At 45.5% G+C, this 18,549-nt stretch overlaps 2 protein-coding genes across 2 annotated transcripts in view; one reads left to right on the top strand and one right to left on the bottom strand.

Annotated features, from left to right (window-relative positions):
* Positions 1-1,928, top strand: part of LOC121291951 (butyrophilin subfamily 1 member A1-like) — a 38,819-nt gene extending 36,891 nt beyond the window's left edge. Inside the window, exon 14 of the mRNA XM_041213635.1 lies at positions 894-1,928. Coding sequence (XP_041069569.1) covers positions 894-1,420 — 527 coding nt within the window. The 3' untranslated portion in view covers positions 1,421-1,928. The remainder of the gene's footprint in view (positions 1-893) is intronic.
* LOC121291949 (zinc-binding protein A33-like) overlaps positions 1-18,328 on the bottom strand; it is a 69,018-nt gene extending 50,690 nt beyond the window's left edge. The window contains exon 1 of the mRNA XM_041213633.1: positions 18,115-18,328. Coding sequence (XP_041069567.1) covers positions 18,115-18,308 — 194 coding nt within the window. The 5' untranslated portion in view covers positions 18,309-18,328. The remainder of the gene's footprint in view (positions 1-18,114) is intronic.
* Positions 18,329-18,549: the final 221 nt, after the last annotated feature.

Genomic DNA, 18,549 nt, shown 5'->3' with positions numbered 1-18,549 from the left:
ATTACTTCAAAGGCTCGAAATAAGTACAAGTTGTTGTTGTTGAAATCACATCTGTAAATTTGGCAAGATGTCCACTGTCTCACCATTTACCCAAAAATTGCCTGGAATTACTGGACATAGATTCAAAGTGCATTCACTCTGACCCATCCAGTTTCCTAGTGCACTGACACTAGCTAGCAATTGTGAGGTGCGCTGCTGGGCTGTGATGTAACAAAGTACGTTTTGTATTCCTTCAGTTGTTCTCTTGTAAAGTTCTGTTGAATTGTTCATAAATAGGCCCGAGGGCTTGGAGAGTGGGGGCTAGGTTGAATATTGGTGCGCTATTTGACCAGAGAGGCTTGTCCTTTGAAGATAGGTTGAGTAAATTGGGCCTGTATTCTATGGTGCTTAAGATTGGGAGGTGATCTCATTGAAACATACAAGACACTGAAGGTTAGACATTGGCTGGGGAATCTAGAACACGGGTCACCATCTCTGGACAAGGGGCCGATCATTTTGGACTGAGCTGAGGAGAAATTTCTTCACTCAAAAAGGGTTTATGAATCTTTAGAATTCTCTACCCCAGAGAGTTGTAGGGTGCTCCATCGTTGACTAAGTTTAAGACTGGGCGAGGTGGATTTTTGGTGTCTTGGGGAATTAAGGGTTATGGGGGTGGGGCGGGGGGAGGTGGAGTTGAAGCCCAAGAACAGCCCTGATGGTATCAAATGGCGGAGCAGGCTCGAGGGGCCATATAGCCTACTCCTACTCCTGGCTCTTGTGTCACTGGTCAGAGATGAGAATTCCCTTGCCATGGGCTTGGGCTCCTTTGGAATGGGCATGTTTTACAATGTTGTTGCTTTGTGTAGGAATGAAGCATTCAATCGATAAAGATCCTAATAGCGCTCTTGTTGCAGTTTCAGTTAGTCTGGACCCCGACACAGCAAATGGAAACCTCAATGTATCGCAGGATCGGACGATGGTGAAGGATGGCGGAGAGTGGCAGGAAGTCACTGAAAACCCAAACCGGTTTGAACGCTATCCGTTTGTCTTTGCCAACGAAGGCTTCCTTGCAGGGAAACATTACTGGGAAGTGGAGGTGGGAGAGAGCAGTAACTGGGACCTGGGTGTGGCCAAGGAGTCAGTGGAACGGAAGGGACGGATCACCCTCAATGACGAGTATGGATACTGGGCCGTTGGATGTTACTGGAATAAGTATGAGGTGAAAACTGTGAAAAAGGTGTTGCTAACCCTCAGTGAGAAACCCAGGAAGATCGGAATTTTTCTCAACTATGATGAAGGGATTGTTTCGTTTCACGATGCAGATACGAAAGAGCACCTCTATACGTTTCACACTAAATTTACAGAGAAAGTTTACCCGTTCTTCTGTCCATGGCGGTCTCAGGAACCACTGAAAATAACCCCTGTTACATTGGAGAATTGACTGTTAAAAACGTCTTGGAGACTGTTGGTGATGGAGAAGAGCAGAAGTCAACCTTTACTCCATTTTTTGATTGATTCACACAGTGAAACATTACAAATATGCAGTTCCTAAGTTTCCAGCATACCACAGTGTCACTTAAGTATCTCTTTATATGATTTCTATCAGAACAGGCATGCTGGCCAGGGTAAGGGTTGAGCCTGTGACCTTGGCATTATTAGAAGCATGCTCTACCATCTGAGCTAACTGGACAACGGCTCCAAGTGTCGCTATATCCTCAATGTTGGAGGAGCCCAGCACATCAATGCAAACGATGAGGCTGAAGCATTTGCAACAATCTTCAGTCAGAAGTGCTGAGTGGACGATCCATGTCAGCCTCCATCGTAGGTCCCCAGCATCACACATGCCAGCCTTCAGCCAATTTGATTCACTCCATGTGATTGTGCAATCATCAACGAGCAATGTTCACCATTTGCGACAACTCAGATACTGAAGCAGTCCATGTCCCAATACAGCAAGAGCTGGACAATATCCAGGCTTGGGCTGACAAGTGGCAAGTAACATTTGCACCACACAAGTGCCAGGCAATGACCATCTCCAATAAGAGAGAATCCAACCATCGCCCCTGGATGTTCAATGGCATTACCATCACTGAATCCCCCCACTATCAACATCCTGGGGGTTACCATTGACCAGAAACTGAACTAGACTAGCTATATAAATACTGAGGCTACAAGAGCAGGTCAGAGGCTAGGAATCATGTGATGTGTAACTCGCTTCCTGACTCCCCAATGCCTGTCTACCATCTACAAGACACAAGTCAGGAGTGTGATGGAATACTCCCCACTTGCTTAGATGAGTGCAGCTCCCACAACACTCAAGAAGCTTGACAGCGTCCAGGACAAAGCAGCCCGCGTGATTGGCAGCGGGGGTGGGGGCGCTGTGCAGCCGTGGCATCCCCGCAGTTTCTGAATCTCCCGCTCTGGAGCCTCTTAACCCGGGTTTTAAAATGAAGTTCGTGTTCTGGACTTGGGCCTGTCCCTCCTACTCTCCAGAAGCTGTGGGGAAGCCATGCCCTGATGCCCACCGCCAAGGGACTCAAATAGGGTGAGATTAAGATCCAACTGGCCTTGTGACTCCTGCAAATTACATCATTGGCTTGCTGCATCGGCAGCCATTTTGGCAGGAGACACAGTCCACTGAAATGGCCGAGCAAGCCGTTCAGTTGACCAACTTTTCTGTAGTGATTTGAACAGGAATAGCAGGTGGACTGGGGCAACTCAAGAAGGAGGCTCAAGGGTAGTTAGAGATATGCAACAAATGCTGCTCTGGTCCTTCTAGGCAGTAGAGATTGCGAGTTTGTTCGGTGCTGTTAAAAGGAATTCTTGCTGCCAAATTTAGAAAAAAAAAAATTACTTCTGAGTAAGTGGTTGTGTATCAGCAGCTTGGGTGCTTAGCTCTTCCACCGCCCCTGCTCCACCTCATGGAATCTCTCTGTCTGGAGGTTGCCCAGGTGACTAATGTTATGCCAATGCTGCCTATCAAAAAGGAAGATGTTCCTTGTACTAAATGGAAAGTGGCTGCCAGGGTCCAAGCAGAACTGCAATTTTCAATGTTGATGCTCTGGATTTGATCAAGTAAACTCATATTTTGGAATTCACCTTCTACAGACTCCAAACTCTTAAACTCCTCCGAAGACACAACTTTAAAATCAAAAAAACACTTTTATGTTGTGTCTATGTTTTCATTGTTTACTTATTTGCCAAATAATTGAGAAAACCTGTTTGTTATTTCATCTATCCTTGCTGCGATCTGTTCATTGGAAAATGCACTTAGATATGGTCTTCAAGAATGTCAATTTTATGTGCAAATATTGATTGTATCCTTGTGCCTTCTCAAGTTTTGAGTGATCTTTGAGCTGATCAGGTGGAGTCCAATCGTCATAATGCTCATAATCATTCGGGAATTAGCTTTCAACCAGCAATGTTTTTTTTTACTTTTTTCAGCAACCAAATAAACTAAATTAAAGCAAACAAGTGACAAAGTAAGGAGCAGCCTCTTAAAGGGTTACAAGCAAGGTATTTTTAGACTTTTTAAGACACTGCTGTAGGAGAGCCACTGCTGAATTTGAATTTGTACTTTCCATGTGTGAAATGTGACACGCATTTGAGATTTTTAAGATGTATAAAGAACTTGCTCAATGGAAATAAAAAAATTAATATTTTAAAGACTTTTTTTGGAAAAATACACTTTATTCATTAAATACCTGTAAGAACATTACAAAACATTTCTAAATGGCCTTCACAAAAAGTGCAATCATATTCAAAATTTATGCATAGATCGCGAGGTGCTTCAATACAATCAATGACTATTACAGTCATTTCAATATGGTCATTACAATCAGTGCAATGGGATTGGAGTCATCAGCATACATCTTGTTGCACTTTGAGGTGCTTCAATACAATTATGACACATTTAGTGTTTGCTACATGCAATCTTTGTGAGTCGTAGAGTCTGAGGGGTCTATACAAATCCCAGCCCCTCAGTGCACTATGGCAGAAAAGTCTTAGACAGCGGCCATTCCCCGTTGGGCCTTTGCAGCAGCTGCCCCAAGCTTTAGTGCGTCCCTCAGCACGTAGTCCTGGACCTTGGAATGTGCCAGTCTGCAACACTTGGTCGGGGACAGCTCTTTGCGCTGGAAGATCAACAAATTTTGGGCAGACCAAAGAGTGCCTTTCACGGGGTTGATGATCCTCCAGCTGCAGTGGATGTTTGTCTCAGTGTGTGTCCCTGGGAACAGCCCGTAGAGCACAGAGTCCTGTGTCACAGAACTGCTCGGGATGAACCTCGACAAACCACTGCATCTCTCCCCAGGCCTTCTTTGCGAAGGCACAATCCACAAAGAGGTTAACAATGGTCTCGTCCCCACCACAGCCACCTCGAGGGCAATGTGCAGAGGGGGTGAGACTCCTGGCGTGTTGGAAGGATCTGACGGGGAGGGCCTTTCTCACCACCAGCCAAGCTACATCTTGGTGCTTGTTGGAAAGCTCTGGCAATGAGGCATTCTGCCAAATGACTTTGACAGTCTGCTCGGGGAACCATCCCACAGGATCCACCCTCTCCTTTTCCCGCAGGGCCTCTAAGACATTATGTGCTGACCACTGCCTGATGGACTTGTGGTCAAAGGTGTTTCTCTGCATAAATTTTTCCACGAGGGACAGGTGGTATGGCACGGTCCAACTACTTGGAGCGTTCCACGGCAGCGTGGCCAGACCCATCCTTTGCAACACCGAGGACAGGTAGAACCTCAGCATGTAGTGACACTTGGTGTTTGCGTACCGAGGGTCTACGCATCGCTTGATGCAGCCGCACACAAAGGTGGCCATCAGGATGAGGGCGATGTTAGGCACGTTTTTCCCCCCTTTATCTAGAGGCTTGTACATCGCGTCCCTGCGGACACGATCCATTTTCGACCTCCAGATATAGTGGAAGTTGGCTCGGGTGATCGCCATCACGCAGGAGTCTGGAATGGGCCAGACCTGCGCCACGTACAGCAACAGCGAGAGTGCCTCACACCTGATGACCACGTTCTTACCTGCAATGGAGAGGGAGCATCGCTCCCACATGCCCAGTTTTCTTTCCACCATAGCCACTCACTCTCTCCAGTTTCTAACACATGCCCTGGTCACTCCGAACCATATATCCAGCACCTTCAGCCCTGACAGTGAAGGGGACAAAGGATTGGTCAGCCCAGTTCCCGAAGAACATGGCCTCGCTCTTCCCACGATTTACCTTGGCTCCCGAGGCCAGTTTGAACTGGTCGCAGATGTGGATCAGTCTGCGCGCTGACAGCGGATCCGAGCAGAAGATGGCAACATTGTCCATGTACAGGGAGGCTTTGACCTAAGCGCCTCCACTGCCTGGGATTGTCACTCCTCTTATGCCCGGATCCTTCCTGATGGACGCAGCAAAGGGTTCTATGCAACACACAAACAGGACAGGGGAGAGAGGGCAGCCCTGCCTGACTCCAGATTTAATTGGAAAGCTTTCTGATTCCCACCCATTGATTGAGACTATGCTACTGATGTTAGTGTAGAGCAGTTGGATCCCATTGTAGATTTCCTCCACAAACCCCATTTTGGAGAGCACATCCACCATGTAGGTGTGCGATATTCTGTCAAAGGCCTTCTCCTGATCCAAGCTGATGAGGCAGGTATCCACACCCCTGTCCTGTACATAGGCAATCGTATCGCTGAGCAGCGCTAGGCTGTCAGAGATCTTCCTGCCCGGCACAGTTCAGGTCTGGTCAGGGTGGATCACCAATTCCAGAGCGGACTTGACCCGATTGGCGATGACCTTGGACAGAATCTTAAAGGCCACATTCAACAGTGAAATGGGTCGCCAATTTCTAATTTCCTTCCTTTCCCCCTTGTGCTTGTAGATGAGGGTGATAATGCCTTTCCTCATGGATTGTGACATGCTGCCGGCCAGGAGCATACTCTCGTACACTTCTAGCAGGTCTGGGCTCATCCAGTCCCACAGAGTCTTCAAGAAATAATCACAAGTGAATTGAAAGACTGTTCATGAGATAGACCCACACCAGCGGAATGTGGGTTGCACAAGGGGCAGGGAAAGACTTTACACATCGGGAGAAGGGGCAGGAGTTTCAGAAGGTAGGAATCGCAAAGGGGGCTGATCAAGGGGGAGATTATACAGAGGGGGTGGGAGGCTGCTGTTTGTTTCAGAGGGGGGTAATTAGAATGAGCATGGGGGCAGGGTGCTTGTACGTGTTTCAAATACTGAGGGGTCACTGCTACATGTTTTAAATGCTGAACGCAAATGAGTTATAGCTGACTGATGATATGAGTTTGGATTTATACAGAAGTCCCAACAGGTACAGGGTGGGGTGGGAGGTGGAGGGTGGTGCTGGAAGGAGTGCGGGGTTATTTTCATGGTGGGTTGGGTATTATATGGGGGTCTGAGAGAGAATATTTGAGTGGGCAAATTCGGAGTTAAAAGTGACACATGCAATTTGCCGGCCACAAACAAGTGGCAGGAGGATGATTATGCAGCGAAGGAATAATTGCCCGGTGATGATTACAGGGCAGAAAATAATGGGGGCTGGATATTGGCAGGGAGGAAATAAAAATATAGCCACTATAGATTTTCAAAGGGTATATATATTAGGTTACGTTCCCTCTATTGGAAAATATTAAAAATACATTTGTTTCCACAAGTGTTTATTCACAACCACAAAATTAGATCAATAGCCAGCTGCACTCTCACTCAAACCACTTTGTCAGCCCTACCTTCATCATTGGAGTTCAGGAGAATCCTATTGTAAGTATTTGAAGTTAGAAGTCACTCTTATTGAGTTTCAGATGTGGCATGTCATTGAGGTTGTCCAGTTCCACTTATCTGTTTATTTAAATTTGATGGTTGAAGTGCCACACCCAGAATAATGTGACATGTGCAGAGCAAATTCCTGGCCAATACCTTCTGAAGATCAGGAAGCCGGTGGAGGTGAGAAGTTTTTGCCCGGAGCTCATTGCAGCACATGGAAATGATCCATTGTCTGTAGAACAGTAGTGGCATTATTCCCAACCCCTTACCCTGCCCCCAACACCCCCCCCACCAAAAAAGTCTGAGCAAACTTTAATTCTCACCTTTGTTGAGGGGCCTGGGTTTTTCCATTGACGTCAGAGCTAATTGGCAATGGGCTTAGGAATACAAGACTTGGCAGGAGTAGGCCATTCAGCCCTTCAAGCCTGCGCTGCCTTTTGATGAGATCATGGCTGATCTGGTCATGGTATCCACTCCACTTTGTCATCTGTTCCCCACCCACCCCGGCCCCGGCAATCCTTGACTCCCTTGTCTATCAAAAATCTGTCGATAACTCAGCCTTGAATAAATTGAATGACCCAGCCTCTACTGCTCTCTGGGGAAGAGAATTCCACAGACTAGCGACCTTCTGAGAGAAAAAAATTCTCCTCATCTCAGTCTTAAATGCAAGATCTCATATTCTTAAATTCTGTCTCCTGGCTCTAGCCTCTCCCACCAGTGGATTGATTGCCAGCACCAGTTGGATAGTGATGACTTAAAAGGTTTGGGAAAGGAATGGAACAAGATGAGGTGCTCCAAGATGCATAAGGTACCAAAGGAGTAGGGGAGAGTCAAAAGTGTGACACAGTGATAAGAGTGCTGACATATCAGCCACTTGTTAAAAAGTTCATTCATGGGATGTGGGCATCGCTGGCTAGGCCAGCATTTATTGCCCATCCCTAATTGCTCTTGAGAAGGTAGTGGTGAGATGCCTTCTCAAGCCGCAGCATTCCATGTGCTGATGGTACACCCACAGTGCTGTTAGGGAGGGAGTTCCAGGATTTTGACAGTGAAGGAACGGCAATGTATTTCCAAGTCAGGAGAGCGAGTTACTTGAAGGGGAACATCCAGCTGGTGGTGTTCCCATCAGTCAAGATATGAATGCAGTTGTTTGGTTGGGGTGACAGTGTCTTGTGAGTGGACATTCTGAAGGGTTATACGAGAAATGATGATAATTATCGATCTGCTAAGGTCTAAGAAGGCAGTAGAAGTTGGAGTGAGGGGACAGAAAGGGAGACTCATGCAGGCACACTGGTAAGAGGGCATGTTGGGGTATTTGGGATTGCTGCTTCATGGGGCACTGATGATTATTTCAGTTGGTTTTTCAGAGACAGAGAGACACACAAATGGTAGTTATAAGCTAATTTTTTTTCAGGGGGTTGGTGAATCAAACTTGGGATGGTGGCATTAAGCTGGCAGCCCTGAAGAATTGGCAGCCCCACCGGGGACAACAGCTGAGGGAGGTGGGGGACCACGAGGGCAACTCAACATGAAGGCACCCTCAAAGCCGTGTATTAAAATGATCAGGGGTGAAAGCCACCTGGCTCCTCAAAGGAGTGGGGAAACCCCTAGGGGTGAATCGTTTGGATCATAAATGTGGCACTTTGGGGAACCCGTATCCAACTCTGATGCGTATCCCCCCACCCCAGCCCACCCTGCCCCCCATCCAGACAGCAGCAGGGAATTTTCCCCTATGGAGACCTATGGAGGGGTAGGGTGTGTGCCAATCCACAGGTGGCAATGCTGGTGTGCCCTCAAAGCCTGATATAATTGGCTCCGTAATGAGCTTAACTGGGCTGCCAGCCTCAGTGGTATGGGCAGCTTCCCCATCCTTCCATGGGGAACTTCCTCAGCGATTGGAATGTGTCCAGGAGCTGTCCTGACGCAGCTCACCCCTATTTTGTTGCCCCTGCCAACCACACATCCACCTCTGCTCTCACAGAGTCAGGAAAACTCAGCCAATGTCTCCGCTCAGTACACACCAAGTTTTGAGAGTGCAACTAGGATTTGGTCATCATATTTTTATTTTACTAGGGGATTTGGGGGTTTGTTTTCTGTATTCAGTCAGGGTTGGTTATAGCAAAGGAGGAGGCTGTTCCGTCCACTCTGCCTCCCTGTCTTTCTCTGACACTCTCTGTCTAATTCTCCTCCCTCTTTCTGTCTTTCTCTGTTTCAGAACAACCGACTCTTGGTGTGTGTGTGTGTGTGTGTGTGTGTGTGTGTGTGTGTGTGTGTGTGGTGGGGGGGGGGGGGGGGGGGGGGGTTGGTGGGGGGAGGGGGGGAGAAAGAAATAAGGGACAATTTGGCATGGGGAACTGCAGGAGCAGAGGGAAAGGAATGGTTGGTTGTGCTATCCTATGGGTGCTGGGGATGTGCAGTCCCCATTGGGAGAGTGATGGGGGAGTTGGGGGGTGGTGGGCATTGGGGGTGCTGGCGGAGCAGTGGGATCAGGCCACCAGGAGCAGCTCCACAGGTGCATGCTGCACATCTACGAAAATCAGAGATCTAAAATCTTTGCAGAAAACAATCGAGACATGGGTTAACCACCTCAAATACTGGACAATCCCGCAAAACTGGGATGGTTGGTCGCCCTGCTCTCTCTTAATCTCTCTTTCTTTCACTTTGTCTCTTTCTGTCTCTCTTTCGTTCCTCCTGTCTCTCTTTCTTTTTGTCTTTATCTTGTGCTCTCTTTCTCTGCATTTCTCTTTCTGGCTTTCTCTCACTCTGTCTCTCGCTCTCTCAGTCTATCTATCTGACTTTGTCTCTGTCTCACTCTATTTCTCTATCTCATACTCTGTCTCTCACTCTTCTGTCTCTCTGACTTTTTCTTTCTCTCAGGTTTTCCCTATCTCTCTGAATTTGTCTCTGTTTCTCTCCGTCTCTCTTTTCCTCTGCTTTCTTTCCCTCCCTCCTCCTGCCTTTCTCACTTTCTGTCCCCCTCCCCCACTCCCAATTTTGGCTGGCTAGGTTGAACTAAGGCCATATGATACATATCAAAATGTGAAATTTATGGCTTAAAGCAACAGGTAAAACTTATTTCATATAATTATGTTGATTTCAGTCAAGCCCTCCATACACCCCACCCAGTGACTGAAGATTCAGTGATAAAGCCCACTCAGCCAGTCTCCTGGGCCTTGATGGACCACACACTTTATGCTGCATATTGCCCCTCATAAAGATGGCAGCCACACATGCCTTCTGCTGCACACAGCCCCATATGAAAATGGCGGCGACACATACTTCGCCAGGGACTCCAATCCACCGCCACCCTGTGGCTAGCAGCGGGGATGCACCTGTACAAACAACATTGTTTTTAATGCCTCAGACTTCATGTGGCCCCAGGATGGGGTGCTGTAAGCTTCAGAGCTGGGCCAGGGGTTGGTTTAGCTCCTGAGCTGGGGGAGGGGTGGAAAAGTTCAGCATAGTGGGAATTGTTTCAACTGAAGGGTTTTTTTTAAAAAAAGAAACACATCAACCTTTTCACAGGCTTTTATTTTGCAGCAGCGATCAGTCTTCAAGGATCTTTATGCTAGACCATACCCATGAATAAGGGAAAAAAAGGCAAGGATTTAAAGGGGCCTCACAACTGTTAGCATTCAGTCCAAGCGACCCGAAAACCTTGTTTCTGGGACCCCGACTCAAATTTTGGCAAGCTGTGCTTTAGAAAAAGGGGACATATATAAGCCCTTGGTGTAATGTAGGAAATGCTTGCAGGCCATTTGTACACAGCAAGATCCCACAAGTAGATACGTGATATTATTCAGATCAGTTTGTTTTGGTGATGTTGCCTGAGGGATAAATATTGGCCCAGGATATCAGAAAGAGAGGAACATTAGTTGGTGCTGATCCCACACATAAACCCTGCACTAAACCTCAGAGGCAACAGGCATCAGAAGAACAGAACAATCCCCTCCATCTACAGCTCACACCAAACCTCATAAGCAGGGCTGAAAGGATCCAGTGGGAAATGATACCCACTCCTTCCCCCCCCCAATCTCCCCACACAAAATCACATTGGTGTTTTTTGAAATGTATTAAAAGATGAAGTATAGAAAGAAACCACTAGAAATAGAGAGGGGGGGGTGGGGTAAGAGAAGCTGAGTGACAGAGACAAGGTATTCCCCCTCAGATCGTCAATACACTGTTTTGGTGATAGTAATACCATTGAAGATCAAGAGGCTGCAGGGTAGTCACTATCTTGTTGGAGATGGCCATTGCCTGGTACTTGTGTAGCACAAACGTTACTTGACGCTTACATGAGCCCAAATCTGAATGTTCAAATCTGCATCAGTGTCTGAGGAGTCATGAATGGTGCTGAACATTGTGAAATCATCGGCGAACATCCTCACTTCTGACCTTCTGATGGTGGGAGGTCATTAATGAAGCAGTGCTGGGCCTAGGACACTACCCTGAGGAACTCCTGCAGTGATGCCCTGAGACTGAGGTGATTGGCCTCTAACAACCACAAATATCTTGCTTTGTGCTCTGCATGACTCCAGTCAGTGGCGAGTTTTCCCCGATCCCCACAGACTTCAATTTTATAAGTTGTTTGGTCTATGCATAAATGTCTTCTAGAGGCTGTCACACTACACTGTTTTGACTAACATTTTCACAGCTCACAGGGGTTTCATAAATCGTTTAATGAAAATTATTGCATCAACGTTCTTTCTTGGAGTCCTGGCACTTCACTTGTCTGAAACCACATTTTAAGAATTATTTCATGGATGTTCATGTCACTGGCAAGGCGAGCATTTGTTGCCCATCCTTAATTGCCCTTGAATTGAGTGGCTTTTTTGGGCCATTTCAGCGGGTAGTTAAGAGTCAACCACGTTGCTGTGGGTCTGGGGTCACATGTAAGCCAGACCAAGTAAGGAAGGCAGATTTCTTTCCCACAAGGACACAAAGATAACCATGCAAAATGGCCCAAATTCAATCATCAGCATTTTCCCTTCCCCCAGCCCTGTACATCCCATACACAAGCTGCATTAACACCAATGTCAAACTGGAGAGACACTCAAGTTGGTAAAATTCATACAGGAACGCTACATGTGCTCATTTGGTTTTAATTTTCCAAAATTCACTAGGTGCAGGGAAGGTTCCATTAGATTGGGAAATAGTGAATGTAACTCTTTCATTCAAGAAGGGAGGGAGACAGAAAGCAGGAAACTACAGGCCAGTTAGCTTAATATCTGTCATAGGGAAAATGCTAGAAGCTATTATTAAAGATGTTTTAGCAGGGCACTCAAGAAAAATTCATGGTAATCAGGCAGAGTCAACATGGTTTTGTGAAAGGGAAACCATGTTTAACCAATTTATTGGAGATCTTTGAAGAAGTAACATGCGCTGTGGATAAAGGGGAACCTGAGGATATTTTGTACTTAGATTTCCAGAAGGTATTTGATAAGGTGCCACATCAAAGGTTATTGCAGAAAATAAAAGATTATGGTATAGGGGGTAACATATTGGCATGGATAGAAGATTGGCTAGCTAACAGGGAACAGAGTAGGCATAAATGGATCGTTTCTGGCTGGCAAGATGTAATGAGTGGTGTGCCACAGGGATCAGTGTGGGAGCCTCAACTTTTTACAATCTATATAATGACTTGGATGAAGGCGCTGAAGGTATGGCTGCTAAATTTACCGATGACACAAAGATAGGTAGGAAAGTAAGTTGTGAAGAGGACAAAGGGATATAGATAGACTAAGTGAGTGGGCAAAGACCTGGAAAATGGAGAATGATGTGCCAAAATGTGAAATTGTCCATTTTGGCAGGAAGAATAAAAAAGAAGCATATTATCTAGTTGGCGAGAGATTGCAGAGTTCTGAGTTGTGGCGGGATCTGGGTGTCCAAGTGCATAAATTGCAAAAGCCTCATATGCAGGTACTGCAAGTCATTAGGAAAGCTAATAGAATGTTATTGTTTATTGCAAGGGAAATTGAATTCAAAAATAGGAGTTATGCTTCAGTTGTACAAGGCACTGATGAGAACCACATCTGTATCCAGTTCTGGGCACCATACTTGAGGAAAGTTGTGAAGGCATTGGAGAGATTACAGAGAAGATTCCCAAGAATGATTCCTGAGATGAGAACTGTAACTATAAAGATAGATTGGAGAGGTTGGGACTGTTTACCTTGGAGAAAAGAAGGCTGAGAGGAGACTTGATGGAGGTATTCAAGATCCTGAGGGGTATGGACACGGTAAATAATGAGAAACTGTTCCCACTCAAGAGAACATCAAGAACTAGAGGGCACAGATTCAAAATAATTGGCAAAAGGAGTAAATGTGATGTGAAGAAATTTTTTTTCACCCACAGGGTGGTTGGTGTCTGGAACAAACTTCCTGAAAGAGGGAGGAGGCAGGTTTGATTGAGGTGTTCAAAGGGAATTGGATTGCTACCTGAAAAGAGAGAATGTGCAAGGTTACGGAGATAAGGCAGGGGAGTGGGATTAGGTAGAATGCCCTTTCAGAGAGCCAGTGCATACTCGATGGGCCAATTGGCCTCCTTCGGCACTGTAAAGATATTGTGATACTGTGTACAGTACTGGTCTCCTTATTTGAGGAAGGTTGATGTTAGAAGCAGTTCAGAGAAGGTTTATTAGACTAATACCAAGAATGGACAGGTTGTCTTATGAGAAATAATTGGACAGGCTGGGCTTGTATATGCTGGAGTTTAGAAGTGTAAGAGGCAACTTGTTTGAAACAGATAAGATCCTGAGGAGTCTTGACGGAGTGGATATGGAGAGGATGTTTCCTCTTGCAGGAGAATCTAGAACCAGTGTCACAGTCTAAAAATAAGTGGTCGCCCATTTAAGACAGAGATGAGGAGAATTTTTTTCTTTGAAGATCGTGAGTCTTGAATTCTATTCCTCAAAAGGCAGTGGAAGTGGAGTATTTAAAGCAGAGGTAGATAGATTCTTGATAAGGAAGGGGTGAAAGGTTATCAGGGGTAGGCTGGAATGTGGAATTGAGGTTGCAAACAGTCAGCCATGATCTTATTGAATAGCAGAGTATGCTCAAGGGGCCTATTCTGCTCCTAATTCGTATGTACTCCACCCCTGCAGGTGAAAGAAAGCATGCAGTCCTGATGAAAGGACATCTACCAGAAACATTAACTCTGCTCATTTACCCACAGACACTGCCAGACCAACTGAGCATTTCCAACATTTTCTGTTTTTAATTTAATTATTTATGCCACACCTTTTGCCACCTCAGGATGTCCCAAAACGCTTCCCAGCCAGTGAAGTAGACTCACTGCTGTAAGGTGGGAAACAACATTTAAGGGATTCTTAAATAGGCACATTAAAGTCAGGCAACTGTGGTGCACCATTATGTTGTATAAGTACTTGGGGATGAACTATTCCATTGTGAATTTCTAACCACATCAATCTCTTCTTGTCAAACACCTAATGGGTCAGAATTTACTGTAACTGGCAAATGAATAACAAATTTGCCCATTACCACAAACTTCTGGATGGGAAGTGGGACATCAACAAGGCATGGTGTGGTGCCCTCTACAGAGCATCTGGGACTCAGCAAGTGTGTCACCTTTAACCAATCAACTTAAAGAAGCTTATAAGCAGTGCAGAGTATAAACCAGGAAGCATAGGTTTGAAAGAGAAGGAAAGAAAGATTGGATTGAAAGTGCGAGACAGAAAGAGAAAAAGTAAAATGTTATATTTTTATTTAAATATTCAAATTTTATTCATTCAACTCTTAATAGTAGAAAGGACAATTTTCAGTTCCAAAGGAGTTGTTTGGCAGTAATTAAGACTCATGCTGTACAGAAAGCATACTTAGACTGAAGTGGAAAAGCCCCAAGTATCTGTGACTAAGTTAGTCTGTAGCTACTGCTCAAATACAGGAATGTTAAGGTTCAAATGCATTGAACAGTGTGAGTCAGAGGGCAAGAGGCCATTTCTGAGTAATTTACAGAGAAGCAGTGCTTCTTGGACACCCAACTTCCAGACTTCCGCATTTCCACTCAGAGTTTGTTCAGTTTGTACCTAAATAACAATGAGTATCATTTGCCTCAATGATTTATTTATTTTAATAGTACAATCTGGCACACTAACTGCCAAAGTTAAATACAAACAAGTTTAAATACAATAAATAGGCCATCCAGGAATAAATAAAGTTAAATATGACAATGCAGCTGATTAAGTTACTTTGATGAACAAACAAAATCTTCCAGATTATGAAAATTCCATCATTTTGTTTCCCTACCACAGTCCTGAAATGCAATTTAGGATTAGCTCCATTAAAACCCAGTAGCCTCAGTGTCAGCATACTTCAGTGCTGTGGGAAGCACAGTCACTACTGATACCAGGAACACCCAGTGTCTGAGGACAGATATCATCGAGAGAGAATGCATCTTCACCTAGTTCCGTTGCCTGAGGTTTCAGTTAATCATCAACCCATCTCACCATGAATACTTTGAAGTCAGATGTGAAGACATTGGCTTAACTGCTGGAATAGATGGTCATGCGCATCGTGTGGACAATAATTTGGTAGCAGGTAGGGAGTTCCCACCTTGTACAGAACTCTTTGTCCCTTTCCATTGTTTCCTTCCTAGATTATCACTCAGGTAGCGAGAATACATTTTGTTCTTTCTTAAGCAATGTACTAATACAAACTGAAGTTTCTCAATTCCCAGTACAGCATTATGCAACCTTAAACAGGATGGGTTTTTTCCAGAGTTGATCTCATCCCATAAGATCAAAATTCTTGAAAAATGCCCTCTTCTCAAGAATAAAATATTGCGTGTGCTGCAAGAATAAACAATTGTGTCAAAGATATTCCTAGTATAATTAAATTGCCTACATACTTGTGTCATTTCAATTACCATTCAATAACATTCTTCATTGTCATGTGCATTTGTTGGTAATTAAAAACAGTACTTCCATCATTTTCTATACCATTTACGATCCTGACAATCAGCTCTACGGCAGCGGTTCTCAAACCTTTTTGGTTGAAAGGCCCCTTTTCAAATGGATTGGTAATCATGGACCTTCATCTAAATTATAAGAAAACAAACTCTTTACATTCAGAGATGAAAATGTATAAAGTTCACGAGTGTTCTGTTTAAGTATCGTGCATAAAATTTGGCCGGGACTGTTGTGATAGAGTGAACATTGATGTGACTGGTGAGGGGAAGATAAAGGTTTTCACTCCAACTGTAAGATAGCGTGACAAGATCACTAACAAGCTTGTTGAGTATTTCTGTGCTTGACATCTCCCAGATGTTCCTGGAGTGGGATTAGGCTCAATGGCTCCTGTTCAAATCACTGCCACCTTTTCAGGTGTAAACCTCCACTGCTCGCCTACTTAGTGAGTTTGAGAGGTATTTTCTCCCCTCTACTGTTTACCAGCCTGTCTGCACTGGAATATTACTGATACACTGTTTGAGGTGCAGCATCTCTGCTACTGGAACTCCACCTATAACTGCAACAACTAACAGCATATGCCCAACCCATGCCATCACAGTTAACGGGTCCCATTCACATTACATTTCAGATCCCCTGGAAAATCTTGACAGACCCCCAGGGGAAATCACAGATCCCACTTTGAGAACCTCTATTCTGGAGCACCTTTCTTGATTACAGCTTTAAAAATAAAACTCAGGTCCCCTAATGCCTTGAGACCAATGGATGCCAGCCTGTCCTCTTTGCTCCAGGGGGTGAATGAACCCACTCACCCAGTGAGGTGCCACTGTGGGTTGCAAACCGGTGAAGTGTGCCCGTTGAATCTTGGTGATGACCTGGTCAATAGAATTGATCTCTCAACCCAGCCCCAGCAGACAATCGCTGCTCCATTTTGCAAAGTGGTCGAGTCTCTGGCCTAGCTGGAATTCTGCTACAGGTGGAGGGGAGCCAGGCAGGTTATTGACCCGGTGATAGGAGGTAACACAGACGGTTACCCATTTGCAGTTTCCTACTGACATTCGTTCAGCTATGAACCTGCCCCTCAAATGTCTGTCTGCAGTAGATGTCAAATAGAATGAATCGTGGTATTGGCTCCAACTCCTCGTGGGGAGGTAATCGAGGAGAGGGCGGCAGAATTCGACTTCAAAAGCAGCGAGAGAGGGAGGGTGGGATCAATCCTCACTTCCAGCTCCAGTCCCTCAGAGACCAGAGCCGGCTCACCTTCCTGTAGCTCCACAGCGCTGTACACCTGGAAGATAACAATGGAGAGCAGGAGCACAAAGAGCCTCTTGGCCATGTCCTTCTCAGCAGGGGGGCATCTCGGAGGCTGTGAAGCCAAACAAGGTGACAGCTTGTTAATTGTTGTTTTACACCCATCCATTTTCACTCTCCATATCAACATCAACATCAGTTTCCACATCTACATTGTGGTGACAGCCAGCTCCACCTCACCACCACCTCTCTCAACCCCTCCACTAGCTCAAAATGATTGAGACTGTTTGACTGACACCCAGTGCTGGATAAGCAGAGGCTTTGTCCAATGAAACCAATTGGAAAGGCTGAAGCCATTGTCTTCAGACCCCATCGCAAACTTCATTCCCATGCTTCTGATTCCATCCCTCTCCCCGGCAATTGTCCGAAACTGACCCAGTCTGCTTGGCGTTCCTGCTGTCATATTTGACCCCGATATGAGCTTCTGCCCACCTCCATAAACATTGTCCGAGTCCACCCCTGCCTCAGCTCCTGCTGCTGAAACCCTCATTCATCCCTTTGTTACCTCTAGACCTGACTATTTTACTGCTCTCCTGGTTGGTCTTCCACATTGTAATCTTGAGGTCACCCAAAACTCTGCTGCCTGGTGACTTAACGCATCAAGTCCATTCACCCATCACCCCTGTACTTGCTTATACATTAGATCCTAGTTAAGCAACACCTTAATTTTAAAATTCTCTTCCTGGTTTTCAAAACATTCCATGGCCTCACCGTTCCACATCTCTGTAATCTCATCCAGCTCCAAACCCCCCTGAGGTATCTGTGCTCCTCTAATTCTGGCCTCTTGAGCATCCCTGATTTTAATTGTTCCACTATTGGCTGGGCCTTAGACTCTGGAATTCCCATGCTAAACATTCCTGACTCTATCCTTCCTGACATTCCTTAAAGCTTTTGGCCGTCTGACTCAAGGTCACCTTATGCGACTCAGTGTCAAATGTTGTTTTGCGGTGCGTCTGTAAAGCACCTTTTTCTTTAAAGGCGCTATATAAATGCAAGTTGTGGCAATAAGCAATCTAAAACCATCTTCCACTTGAATGAGCCAGCAGTCTAAGCCACTTTTCTTCAGGATCAAACAAAAACTTTATATCTCCAGCCTCTGTAGTAAAGTAGTAAGATTCTTACCCGGTAAATCGGATAAAGCACTTTAACTGACCGCCTCTTGGGTTTGGCGCTGGGCTTGGACTTTGGGATCGGATCGAAGGTAAAGATCTCGGGTTTGGTGTTTCTCCAGGTACTGAAGCTGCCAAGTTTCCCTGCAGAGTGGGGAAGCGGCAGGCTGATTGGAACGCCTGAAGAATGCATCGCTCACTGCCCATTCAACAGGAATCACCTCTGGAATCACTGTTAAAGGCTGTGCGGACATAACCGCTGGAAGCAAACCCTTGATAAACACCATAAACACCTGCCAAAGAGTTACTGATTGGTTAGTGGAAACGTAATCTCCCCAAATCTCCCCACCAATAATGGGCAGGTAACACCAAGCCCCGCCTCCATGTGCATTCATTGACTAAACTTGGGGAAGGTGAGTTTTGGGGAGGAGTCTGAAACCGAAAGGCA

The sequence above is a fragment of the Carcharodon carcharias genome, chromosome 19 (genome assembly GCF_017639515.1).
Source record: "Carcharodon carcharias isolate sCarCar2 chromosome 19, sCarCar2.pri, whole genome shotgun sequence".
NCBI classification, from domain to species: domain Eukaryota; kingdom Metazoa; phylum Chordata; class Chondrichthyes; order Lamniformes; family Lamnidae; genus Carcharodon; species Carcharodon carcharias.
This window is presented reverse-complemented; position numbering and strand designations above follow the sequence as displayed.